General features: G+C 41.6%; 1 protein-coding gene across 1 annotated transcript; it reads left to right on the plus strand.

The window, feature by feature from the left end:
- Positions 1–234: 234 nt before the first annotated feature.
- ids (iduronate 2-sulfatase) lies at positions 235–12,880 on the plus strand. Its single transcript, XM_083651983.1, has 13 exons — positions 235–437; positions 2,380–2,516; positions 2,651–2,828; positions 3,069–3,157; positions 4,377–4,577; positions 7,422–7,592; positions 8,046–8,172; positions 8,853–9,029; positions 10,324–10,430; positions 10,884–11,000; positions 11,826–11,936; positions 12,169–12,294; positions 12,516–12,880. Exons 1-13 carry the CDS (start codon positions 356–358, stop codon positions 12,594–12,596), a joined length of 1,704 nt encoding a protein of 567 aa, XP_083508109.1. The 5' UTR covers positions 235–355; the 3' UTR covers positions 12,597–12,880.
- The last annotated feature ends 215 nt before the right edge of the window (positions 12,881–13,095 follow it).

Consider the following 13,095-nt stretch of genomic DNA (forward strand, 5'->3'; position numbering starts at 1 on the left):
ACGTGAATCACAAATAAACCCCCTATCCGTATTCTTCTTTTCAATATTGTAAATTGAATCGACTGTGGCGTACATGCTCTGAGTTTCTCTAATGATTGACATGTCACTTAGCTAATGTGATTAGGGTTTTGGGGCGGGGCGACTGATGACTGGACCAATCAAAACGCAGCAGGCGGGAGACGCAGATAATCAGGAAGTTATTTAAAGACAGCGACACGCTGGGTTTGTTGACACGGTTGACACCTGACAGCGGCAGCACGATGGATAATGTCAGCGAAATGCCATATTAGACTTGTTGTTCAGTGACTGATTTTGCAGGACATCGTGTCTTTGTTGTTTTGTGCGGTAAACCGAGATGTTTGTATCCGTCAGACTCCAGACGTGGCTCGCCCTCCTGCTGCTCCACACCGTCACACTTGCTGTCGTTGCGAGAAGAGGTGAAGTTTACTTTGGACTTTCAGCAGACATGAATTAGATGGCAGACCGTGCGTTGACCACGTTTGATTGTTTTCTTTATAAAAAACAGTATGGCAGGAGTAATCAAAGTATCAAACTCGACCATATAGGTCAGTGGTTCACACTTGGGTTTGTTAGAGTGCTAATGATTCAGTTGTAACGTTACTGGTTTTACTTGGCGTTATATTTGTTATTATTTAGCGTTTAATTTACTGGTAACACTTCATAATACTGTAACACAAAAAATGGGTAGTTACTGAGGAACGAGTAAGGAACGAACCATTAGTTCATGAATAGTTAATGATTAGTTAATGAGTAGTTGATAGGTAGTTCTTTAATGGTAGTTACTTAAGAACTGACCATTAGTTACCATGTTAACGAACCAGTAAGTAATGATTACTTCCCTAAAAAATTTTTTTTTTCATTTGTTTTCATTCACTAGTTCATTAATAGTTAATGGGTAGTTCCTTAAAGATCCTTAATGGTAGTTACTTAAGAACTGACCATTAGTTCCCATGGTAGTTACTTAAGAACTGACCATTAGTTACCATGTTAACAAACCAGTAAGTAATGATTACTTCCCTAATTTTTTTTTTTTTTTTAATATTTCACTAGTTCATGAACAGGTAGTTCCTTAAGAACTGACTATTAGTTACCATGTTCGTGAGCATGACTCCACCACTTACCAGTTGTTCATGAGTACTCATCGTTACTTCATGATTACCTTACCATTACTTACCATGTTAGTGCATCATTACTTCCTGCTTACTTTACCATTAGTTCCCATGTTTGTGCCCCCTCAAGTAAAGGAGTACATCTTACTGAGTAGTAACGAAGGAATACAGCATTACTTCCTGCTTACTTTACCATTAGTTCCCATGTTTGTGCCCCCTCAAGTAAAGCAGTACATCTTACTGAGTAGTTACTAAGGGATACACCATTACTTCCTGCTTACTTTGGTAAGTAATCGTGTATTCCTTAGTAACAACTCAGTAAGATGTACTCCTTTACTTGAGGGGGCACAAACATGGGAACTAATGGTAAAGTAAGCAGGAAGTAATGATGCACTAACATGGTAAGTAATGGTAAGGTAATCATGAAGTAACGATGAGTACTCATGAACAACTGATAAGTATTTGGTGGAGTCATGCTCACGAACATGGTAACTAATAGTCAGTTCTTAAGGAACTACCTGTTCATGAACTAGTGAAATATTTAAAAAAAAAATTTTTAGGGAAGTAATCATTACTTACTGGTTCGTTAACATGGTAACTAATGGTCAGTTCTTAAGTAACTACCATTAAGGAACTACCTATCAACTACTCATTAACTAATCATTAACTATTCATGAACTAATGGTTCGTTCCTTACTCGTTCCTCAGTAACTACCCATTTTTTGTGTTACAGTATTATGAAGTGTTACCAATTTACTTTTACCATATTTCACATCCCACCGAAATCATTTTATTTTTTGTCTAAAAGGCAGGAAGTAAAACGGGTGCAAGACATTGATTAGAGCCCCGACACTGGAACACCTATGGGAAGTTGGAAATAGGATAATAGGTCAACGGTACATAGGCTATATTTTTTTCTTTTCTTTTTTTTTACAAATTGTAGTTGAATTTGACTATTCAGCTAGTTTTCAGACAGGGTCTATAGCTGTAGTTTAACGTTAGTTTTAGTTAGTGGTTTTAGTTTGAACTATATATTGACCCAACATTTTAGTGTTTTATATCCATTTAGAAAGTATCATGTTTTCAGAACGTTAGTCGTAACCTAGTGTTCACGGGCCACACTTGCTGTTAACCTTACCTTCCTAACGACAGTCACAGCTTGCACACATTGGAAACTATGCATTAAGTGATTTCTAATGGTTGACTCAAAGCTGTGTGTCCACTCCCAATGTCTTCCTTTTGTTTGCAGAGAGGCAAAATGTCCTTTTCATTATGGCGGACGACCTGCGGACATCACTGGGCTGCTATGGGGACACAGTGGTCAAATCACCAAATATTGACCAGCTGGCCTCCAAAAGCCAAGTCTTCTTTAACGCATATGCACAGGTTAGCTGGCAGCTTTCATATGCATCTGAAATTGTTAGAGCAGCTTGAGGTGGTGTGTGTGAGAAGGAGAGACCCAGACTGATTATGTGAGCTCATTGAAATGTTGCTGCTTCATAAATTACTCTGTCTCTCAGCAAGCCGTGTGTGGTCCCAGCCGCACGTCTATGTTAACGAGTCGCAGACCAGACACGACCAGACTCTATGATTTTAACTCCTATTGGAGAGTCCATGCTGGAAACTACACCACGCTCCCGCAGTACTTTAAATCCCAGGGCTATGACACCATGTCTGTGGGCAAGATATTTCATCCAGGTGAGAAAGACTGATCTCCTCACACTGTAAGTAAGTTGAATGAGTTGAATAAAGACAAAATGAAAGAGGCTTTGATTAAGTTATAGGTTGATTGAGCTATTTTAAACCAATAGGCATCCCTTTGATGCTTACAAAATATACAACCAAAACAGTCCATTTAACTTAATTTTGTCTATCCAAATGTACAGTGATAACTATGCTTTGTTTTCTCTTTGTTTTTTTTTGTTTTTTTACCTTTAGGCATCGCCTCCAACCACACTGATGACTTCCCCTACAGCTGGTCCATCCCCCCCTATCACCCTCCTTCATTCATATATGAAAAAGAAAAGGTACCAAAAAGAAGTCTCACGTCTACTTCAGAGGTGTGTGTGTGTGTGTGTGTGTGTGTGTGTGTGTGTGTGTGTGTGTGTGTGTGTGTGTGTGTGTGTGTGTGTGTGTGTGTGTGTGTGTGTGTGTGTGTGTGTGTGTGTGTGTGTACTGACAAACCACTGCTGCAATGAAAATGTACTGAATAGTGACCCCAAAATCTCAAAGTACATGGAGCCAACATGGCTGCAGCTGACAAGTGCAGTGGCTAAAGTATCAGTGGCTCTGTTTCCCTCAGGCCTGCAAAGCTCTCACAGAATCTTCTCCGCAAATTGCAGTGACATTGCACCTTTGTGGTAATTTTGCCCCATGCCTGTGAAGCCCACTGCTTTCTCAATACTTCAGCTGCTCCTTGGCCTCCCTCTCACGCTATAATGGGTTTGTTTCCCTGTGCACATGACTAAGAGGAGAATAACAAGACGGGTTTGTTTCCCTGTGCACATGACTAAGAGGAGAATGTGACTGTGACAATCGTATTTTCACCATAAGTGGTTGACAAAGCCTGGGAAACTGACCATAAAAAAAAAGGGGGATATCACTAAATAACTATTATAATTATATATATTATTCTTAATTATATAATTTATAAAATAACAATTTAATTAAATTATACAGTACGATGCCATTCCTTAGTCTGCTGCTCTGTAAGGTAGCAGAGGGTAAATTGTATGCCAACATGTTGTGTACAGTGAAATGTTACTGGCGAAACAAATAAAAACTAAAATAAGTGTCTACTGCAATCCATGTCTACTCTATTGCTACTTTCATTTTCAGGGAAAGGAACTCTTCCTCAATTCATTGCAGAAGAGGCCCGCTCCTTTAATATACAGTAGTTCCTCTTCTGTAGATGAACACACAGAGATGGAGATCAGATGTTCCCATCCCCACACCATGTGGTTTTAGATCATATACCAACAAAATCTAAACATTTATTTAGCTTGTTTGTTACCTGGTCTTGACTCTTGATGTTACCTTACACATTTGGATTGGTTCCACACGTGTTTTGGTGAATGCAACAGCCATTGAGTACTAGCTTGTATGTCTAAATGTATAATTTCTTCCTGGTATATGAAGTAGCGGATTGGGTCAACAACTCATCTTCTAAGAAAAATAAAGTGTTCTTGACTCCCAATCATTTATTTGTATATAACCACTGTCCCTTGCCCTGTCCCTTGTTTCCAGATGTGTAAAGGAGAGGACGGTAAACTGCACGCCAATCTCCTGTGTGCGGTGAAGGTAGCGGAGCAGCCTGGGAAAACTCTTCCTGACCTGGAGAGCACAGAGGAGGCCGTGAGATTACTGAAGAGCAGAAGTAATGATGACACGCCCTTCTTCCTGGCCGTGGGCTTTCACAAACCACATATACCCTTCAGGATACCACAGGTACATGACATCATAAAAAAGGCACATTGTGCTTTAGGAGCCGGTAAAGGCAAAGTCCCACTGATTGTCACCCAATGTGTGAAATTTGTTCTCCGCATTTGACCCATCCCCTGGGGAAGCGGCAGCAGCGCCGCGCTCGGGAATCATATGGTGATCTAACCCCCCAATTCCAACCCTTTTGATGCCGAGTGCCAAGCAAGGAGGCAAACGGGTCCCATTTTTATAGTCTTTGGTATGACTCGGCCGGGGATCGAACTCACGACCTCCCAGTCTCAGGGCGGACACTCGGACCACAAGGCCACTGAGCTGGTACAGCAAAGTCACCAAAGTGCTCTGTTCAACTCAGATAAATCCCACAGCCTGCAAACCCCACTGAGCAAATAATGCCACAGAATGATGGCATTAACATGGAGGAGAAAAGAGAAGATGGAGCCCGGACAAGAGGAAGGTAGTGTGCAACAGGTCAAACCATGTGCCACGGCGAATGTTGTATTCAACTTGATAAGATAACAATCACCTTTAAGCTACCTGAGAATGTAATTCCCACTGAGGCTGGGTATTCAATTGGATTGCACAGATGCTGAAACCGTGTAAAAGAAAAAGAGGCCATGAAAGCTAGGATTGAGAGGTACATCTGTGAGTTGAACTTGATGAAGACTGATGTAGATGTATGGCAGATGCAATATGGCATGGAGCAGGAAGAGAGAATGAGAAGAGGAGAGTGACAGAGCAGAGAACAGTGTGGCAGCAAAGCAGAGCAGCCTCCTACCAAGTGAATTAAAAGCCAGGGCTGTGCAATTAAATGTGTATTGTAACCGACATTTCGAACCTCTAACAGACTTAATGTTGCTCACGTAAATAATTTTTTATTAATTTGATTAATTAAATAATTTGGTTAATACTTTGGCCAATGCGTGCGTTCATGAACGGTCCCATTATTTTTTATATATATATATATACATACTGTCATGTTCAGTCTTAATTAATGCATTGTTGTGAGACACTTTAGAAATTGTCTCTCGTCAGATATGACATCAGAAAGAGACAGAACAAAGTGTCGAGACAGCTTTCTCTGTCAAGAGACAGTTTCAGAAAGTGTCGTGTGACGAAGCATAGATTTAGCTTAATACATTGTGTATAGTTCCACATCACAGTACCACAGGGATGACATACGTTTGTAGGCTCACCCAGAAGTCCCTGCACTTCCTGGTTTGTAGGTGTAAAAGGCAATGGGATTTTTGTATGGGCATTTCAGTTAAATGCATGAAATAAGGTCTGTGGTTAACAAAAGTTTATGAAACGGTGAAGTTTGTGTTCAGCAAGATAATCTTCATAAATGAGAACCACTTTTATGACTTTTGAAGCATTTTTTCCCTTCTGAAAATCGTGTAAAAAAACAACACACATTTACGCATCAAATGTCATAAAAGTGGTCCTCATTAGAAGATTATCTTGCTGAACACAAAACTTCGCTGCGCTGTTTGATAAACGTTGTTAACCACAGACCTTATTTCATGCATTTAACCGAAATTCCCATCCAAAAATCCCTTCACTTTTACACATAAAGTGCTATAGCATCCAGGGCTTCCGGACTCATTCCTGCAGTACTCTATAGCCACATACTATCTTGGATCCCAATTCCTTTCCTGTGTACTAGCTAGTTCCTGAGTTTGGTGGTCAGTACTGGCTAGTGGCTACCCTCCCGAGTCCCTATATATAGAGTGCCGTTTTGTCACTCATCTAGACGAAAATAAAAACACTACTTGTTATGTTAAGGGGGTTATAATGCAGTTAAGGTAGCTTATTGAATTTGAGAGATAATCAGTGCAATTCTCCCTTGAAGCAACTTAGATTTGTCAACTCTAATTTGACCCAAATTCAATCAGTTTGTTGTTGGTCTAATGTTCTACAAGTTGAATAGAGGTCTTTCTTCTTTGAAACAGTTTAATTTTTTTTAAAGATAATTTCTACTGTTGCATTGCTAACATACAGTATATTTCCACTGTAACACACTTGAATTCAGGGATGTCTCACTGCAGTTCCAAACAAACTGGTACGGTTCATTTATGGTGATGACATGATCCGACCTCGATCCGACCCAACTGCAGGAAGCTACTGTAGGCAGAATTTGAGATTTTATTTATTTATTTATTTATTTATTTATTTATTTATTTATTTATTTCAAAATTCCTGAGCCCAATTACCTGAGCCAAATTACAGCTTGTCCAACACTTGCATTTCGGGTCGTGGCCTTTGATTGACAGATGATAGAAGCATGGTTGGCACAGGGAATTGACCATCAGGACTTTTCTGATTACAGATAAAGTTGAATGACAGTAATCTGTTTAGAATTGGGAATTGTAGAGGAGTTTAATGACTGAGAGCTGAGAGGTCTGTGCAGATATGCATTCTGGTTTTCTGCCCTGGCGCGCGCTGTCTCTCCCATTCTCACTCTCGTGTATGTGTGTGTTCTCCCTTCTGGTCCGAACCGAGCAAGCAGACTCGGCAGATCTGAAATGCCCTTAATAAAGTGCATTTTTTTCTTTTTCCATTTCATTTCATGGCAAGTTCACGAAATAATTTATGTCTCCAATTGGAAGCTTGGGTGCAGCCCAAAACACAATGCAGTATTTCCCACTCGATTTATTGAGACTGTGGAGGGTGGACCTTGGACCCTCTAGGCGGATGCATATTCAAAACAGAAAACCCATAAAATAAAAATCACCACAAAGCCAACAGTGCAAGGCGTCGTTATGTGATGGGTTTCCCCCCCTTTTGTCAGAAGTTTAATTTTAAGAAGTGCTCTACATTAGCAATAACACTTTGTGTGTTTGTGTATTTCAGGAGTACCTGAGTCTGTATCCCATTGATCAAATGACCCTTGCCCCTGATCCCAATGTTCCCAACCTCCTCCCCCCTGTGGCCTACAACCCCTGGATGGACCTGAGGCTGAGAGAAGATGTTCAGAAACTCAATGCTAGCTTCCCCTATGGACCGATTCCTAAAGACTTCCAGGTGTGAACTGGCCACAGATGCATTTAACACCATATCATCTGTATTTTGGTTCCATGTTGCCCTCAGTTGTTGACCAGAGCCCATACCATCTCACATTGTACCCTGTATTAGCCTGCAATTAGCCACAAAAATACATACAGGTAAAGAAAAAAGGCTTGTAGGCTGTTGATTAAAACCACCTCTAAGCTTCTCAGCTTCTAATGTTATGTTGTGATTCTTGGGTTTGGTGCTCTTTTTGGTTAAAATAAGGGTCTGCTGGTCATGTGGAACAAAAGAGGTCCAAGGCAATCCAAGTTGCAGCCAACCCTTTTCCTCTCCTTGACCTTCATCAAGATAGAGCCCTCCCCTCCCCTCATACACACTTATGCCCGGTTACATTTGTACTGGGAACTTGGACTCTCACGGTCAGTACTAATTTCTCAGTGCAAACTGTGTTTTCTGTCATGCTTCCAGCTGCGTATCCGTCAGCACTACTTTGCTGCGGTTTCCTATTTGGATGCTCAGGTTGGACAACTGCTCAGGACTCTTGATGAGCTTGGGCTGGCTCACAATACCATGGTGGTGTTCAGCTCAGATCATGGTTAGTACACATGCATAACACACACATGCACACATACCTCGTAGCATTAATGTCTGATGATGCTTAGTTCACAGTTCACACACTCTCTCTGTTTCTTTGCCATCATTGGTAAGGAGATGAAAAACTCACATGTCAGTAAGGACATGTAAAATATTGCTGTCACATGTGACAGTTGAGCTTGTCCTTTCTCCACTAGATGGCAGTGTGGTAACGGCATATTGTGCCCTTACTTCCTCCAGCCCATGTTTGGGTCTACTCTTTTAAAAAAAATCCTCTTTTCCTGCACTACCTCTCTTTTTTACTTTGTATTTTGGAAGTTATATACACACTCTCCTGCTTTCAATGTTGGAGAGGGGAAGAAGCTCTTTAAAGTCTCCTTCAGTGGAGGATGCTGGAGTGAAGTAAATTAAATGACATGTTTGACATGTACTGAGCCTAGCTAGCCCAATCAAGTGGCATGCAGATTTAACATGACTGTCTGGGGAAAACATCTGTGAAATGCATTAGAGTACCTCAAACACTCTTCTGTATTTAAAGCTGTATTTCTTAAATGTTTGAACATGGCTGTCCATTTTATTTATTCAGTCTTTCTGAATACGGTGAGTGGGTTACACACGCTTCACTGTAGTGACTTGACTTGCCTCTGTGCTGATATCTCTCTTTCTCTCTGTATATCCCAGGCTGGTCATTAGGTGAGCATGGTGAGTGGGCGAAATACTCTAATTTTGATGTGTCCACTCGTGTCCCGCTCATCTTCTACGTTCCTGGAGTTACCACAGCCCGTCATAGGCCGAGTCAGGAGTCCACCTTCTCTTTTATTGACGTCTTCAACCAATCAGCTTCAAGATGCTTTAAGAGTGAGACCCTTCTACTATGAAGTACAGTTGTTTTTTCCATTTGATAGTGACATGCATATAGTACTCTTTTCTCATCTAGAGTTTAATATGGATCAAAAGATTGAGTCAAAAGACAACACAAGAGTACGTTAAACATGGACTGCAATAATTCGATCTGAACTCTGTTAACGTAATACTCTGAATAAGACACTGCCATGTAAACTGTGTTTTCAGATTACCTTAACCTGAATAAGGTCATAGTCAGAGTAAGCAATAGTCGAATTAAGACGTGGAGTATTCCGATTTTACTCTCATTATTGAAGTGCATTGTAGACATGTAAACACCTGTATATGGTGTCATATCGGAGTTTCCACAGCATTTTGCGACGTGCACTGCAGTCAAACTGCTTGACGATGCATGTTATTCCAGTTGGCTTTGACATGCCAACAAGCCAGCTCGGTGTGTTGTTTTTTTATATACACACACAGCATATGCTCACTTCTGTTCTGTCGCAGCTTGGAGCATCTGTTGCGAGACGAGCAGCGGGTTTTGAACTTCACGTACAAAGATTGTAATTGTGTCCTATCCTCTGCAACAAATAGGTGGTGGAAAGTAGCTGCATGCATCGATGGTCTCAACAAAGACCTCTAGCAGACAGCTTCCAGCCACCGGTAAAAAATAAGTCCCAACATTTAGTCCCTAACACCGTAGAAACATGACAAAGGGTTTCAGGTTAATTTCAGTAGGGAAACTCCAAAGTAGACACGTCATGTGGGCGTGATGTGGATGTCATGTGGGTGACGTAGGTACATCATGTGGGCGTGCATCTTCAGTTATATTAACCCGACCATGCTCTGTATCATGGGAATATGAATGGGATATACTAAAGCAACTGATGTAAACACCATTGAAATATTGTTTTATTTATATTAAGGGCAACAGACAGATTATTGCTGTCCATGTAAATAGTCACTGTCAGTTTTTGATTCTTGGTCTTTGTTTGCCCCTGCAACACCTTCTTTTGGGGGGGTACAAAAATGACAACTTATCTTTGATAGTCTTTCATATACATAGAGAGCACCAGTTGTACTCTATTATTTTTTTAAACGGGGATACATTGTTTTAATATTTTGCCTGCATACGCTTTTTACTTCAAAAGGATAATGGTGCAATGATGATGAAATTCAAGTACTGGTCGTCTACTTAAATGTAGGGATAACTTCACTTTTACGTCCTCTACGGCTAGATGACTGGCTGTGTGTGTGTGTGTGTGTGTGTGTGTGTGTGTGTGTGTCTCTCTCTCTCTCTCTCTAGTCGACAGAGTAATAAGGAACGTGGTGGAGTTGGTGGATGTCTTTCCTACGGTCTCCTACATGGCTGGCCTACGAGCACCTGAACCTTGTCCCGATGTTTCTTTCAAGGTATCAAAGGGACGAACCTTCACTCATTCAGTCTTTTTAGAGAAAAAGCACTAGTTTGCACAATAAGGGTGTACTGTGATTAGACCTACATTTTGTTTCCATTTGTCCCAACTGCAGCGGAAAAGTTTACTTTGTTGCATTTTTCTATTTGATTAATTTGGGTTCACACTGTTGACGAAGTAAATAATATTGGGAGTCAAAACTACTTCCAGTCATTCCTGTCTCAGTATCTTAAACTAGGCATGTTGGATGCTCTATGCTGTAATTGACCTTCTCTGCTGTTCAGATGCTGTTGATCTCATCTGGCCAAACAAACTGAACTACTGTTAATTGAGTTAAATGCTCCAGATCTTGGAATAAGCTTCAAACATGCGCGGTGTGAACGCGCCCTAACTGATTGCCTCATTTCCTTACAGTCCTTCATTTTCTCCTCCTTTCTCCTGTTGCCTTCAGGAGCAGCTGTGTACAGAGGGGGACAACCTGGCCTACACCTTCCTACGGAGAGAACGAGGTGAAGATGAGGAAGACATCTCTTTTAGCCAGTACCCAAGACCTGCTGACACACCACAGGTATGGAAGGAGAGGCGGAGGCAGAGACGGACTCTCCAGTAGACGGATGGGTGGATAAATTGTGTTCACGTAGACAAATGAATATTTATGAAGAGAAATGGGATGAACATTCATTCCATTCCATTCAGAGTTCAATTAGAGACAGGGTATCCGCGGGGTCTTAAAGTATTAAAAGTTGATCAATCAATTTAGGGAAAATTAAGGCCCTTAAAAAGTATTTGTCTTAATTGCCGAAAGTGGGGTTGAGGTCTTGAAGAAGTCTTAAAAAAGGTTGTAAAAGGTATTGAATTTACCTTCAGGATTCCTGCATATGCCCTGAGATGAATGATAATGAATGATAATCTATGACTGTTTCATATTAATTTATTTATATGAAAATGTCAGGTTGTTACTTTGAATGAATGGATTTTGAAGCCCTGTAAAATGCCATGGTTCAGTTCTGATGTTGCAATGTCACCTTGTGCTCCTCTTGCTTTTGCCTCATGGTGCTTGTATCTGGCCTGCCAGTGACACCCTATCTTTAGATTCAAATATCCAGATGAGCGCGCAGCTGCTGCAGGCCAATCTCTGTACAGCTGCTGCAGGCGACTCTGTACAGCTGCTGCAGGCCAATCTCTGTACAGCTGCTGCAGGCGACTCTCTGTACAGCTGCTGCAGGTGAATCTCTGTACAGGACAATTTGGCAACCTGACATCCGCACCCATCGGCCGGCTGGCACGCTGACTTGGCAGCGGTCGGTTTGCCAGCAGCACTGCAGGGGCGTTTCTACACCGTGCGCTTGTTCTAAAGGCGCTATTAAAAAGTTTGATTATGCTCGTGTCTCAGGTGAACTCGGATCTCCCTTATCTGAAGGACATCAAGGTCATGGGCTACTCGCTGCGATCCTGGGACTACAGATATACGCTCTGGCTGGGCTTTAACCCTAAAACATATCAGGTAGGACTTCAAGCATCAAGCAGCAAATGTATCAGATGAAAGATGATCATCTCGCTCTCTGTCTCTGTGTGTGTCTCTCTCTAATCTGTGTATCGCTGCGAATGTATCAGATGTTCATACTGGAGAGCTGTACGATGGCTCTATCCATCTTGTCTGGCTCAATATGTTGGAAGGCATTTGCCAAGACGATAACAGATTATATTTATCCACGCGTCCATCTGTCTCTGTGTAGGTGAACGTATCGGATGTCCACGCTGGAGAGTTGTACATGTTGGAAGACGACCCCGGTCAGGACAACAACCTTTACAGCGGCTGGGACTACCGCCTGATGATGAAGAAGATGGCCGGCCTTCATCATGTGAGTTCGAATACTCTTCAGGAACTTACTTGGATCATACTGGATTTTATTTTACTTATTATCAGCTACTGCTTAGATGCCTGATAAAAAAAAAAATGCAGTTCTTAATTCCTGGTTTGGACTTGTAACTCTGCTTCCACATTACTGATTGAAATATATTTATTTTTTAATTTTTTTTCCCCCCTCCCTATTTTCCCCCTCGGTTTGTGGTTTCTGCCCAGGCTGCAAGTCTCCAGAAGACAATGAGGCTGCAGCTTCTGTACCTCACAGCAGGGATGAAAAGGAGTGGAGGGAAGGCGTGATGCTCGTGATGAGAACAATGAAACACAACAGCTGGATGGACGGAGGCAGCAAGTACAAAGGGAAGATCAGTGGAAGTGTAGATAAATAATCCTGTTCATTACTACTCCAGGAAGATAGAGGGCGCTGTGAACTGCAGACACAGTGTCTGGGCGGAGCCTAGACCAAAGGTTATAAAGAAGTAAGACCTCCTTTTTTGGAGGTCATTTGCCATCTTGAGGAAGTAGTGTAAGGAGGCAGTGATCCGGATCCGTGTATGGACTTTTGTTTTGTAAATAAACTATGTTACAATTTACTCTCTAGTAAATGGACTTATTTAAAGGTTAAAACGAAATATCTCACCACAGTTTGGTTGCCGAAACCCGTGTCGAGGGGGGAAGTATAGTGGTATAGTCAGAGCAGGCTTTGGGCCTGTGGTTTGGGGCCATTGTTTCACGTCGGACCTGAATTCCTGTGGAGCGCGCAAATCAACAACAACACAGGCAGAGCAGGCCGGCGAGA

The sequence above is a fragment of the Poromitra crassiceps genome, assembly GCF_964638095.1.
Source record: "Poromitra crassiceps genome assembly, chromosome: 15".
NCBI classification, from domain to species: domain Eukaryota; kingdom Metazoa; phylum Chordata; class Actinopteri; order Beryciformes; family Melamphaidae; genus Poromitra; species Poromitra crassiceps.

What these genes read in the sequence shown, in the direction of transcription:
- ids (XM_083651983.1), top strand. Translation starts at nt 356, where the DNA reads ATGTTTGTATCCGTCAGACTCCAGACGTGGCTCGCCCTCCTGCTGCTC. An exon ending in TCATATATGAAAAAGAAAAG is followed by an intron (nt 3,158 to 4,376) that starts GTACCAAAAAGA and finishes CCTTGTTTCCAG; the next exon opens with ATGTGTAAAGGAGAGGACGG. An exon ending in TTAACCCTAAAACATATCAG is followed by an intron (nt 11,937 to 12,168) that starts GTAGGACTTCAA and finishes GTCTCTGTGTAG; the next exon opens with GTGAACGTATCGGATGTCCA.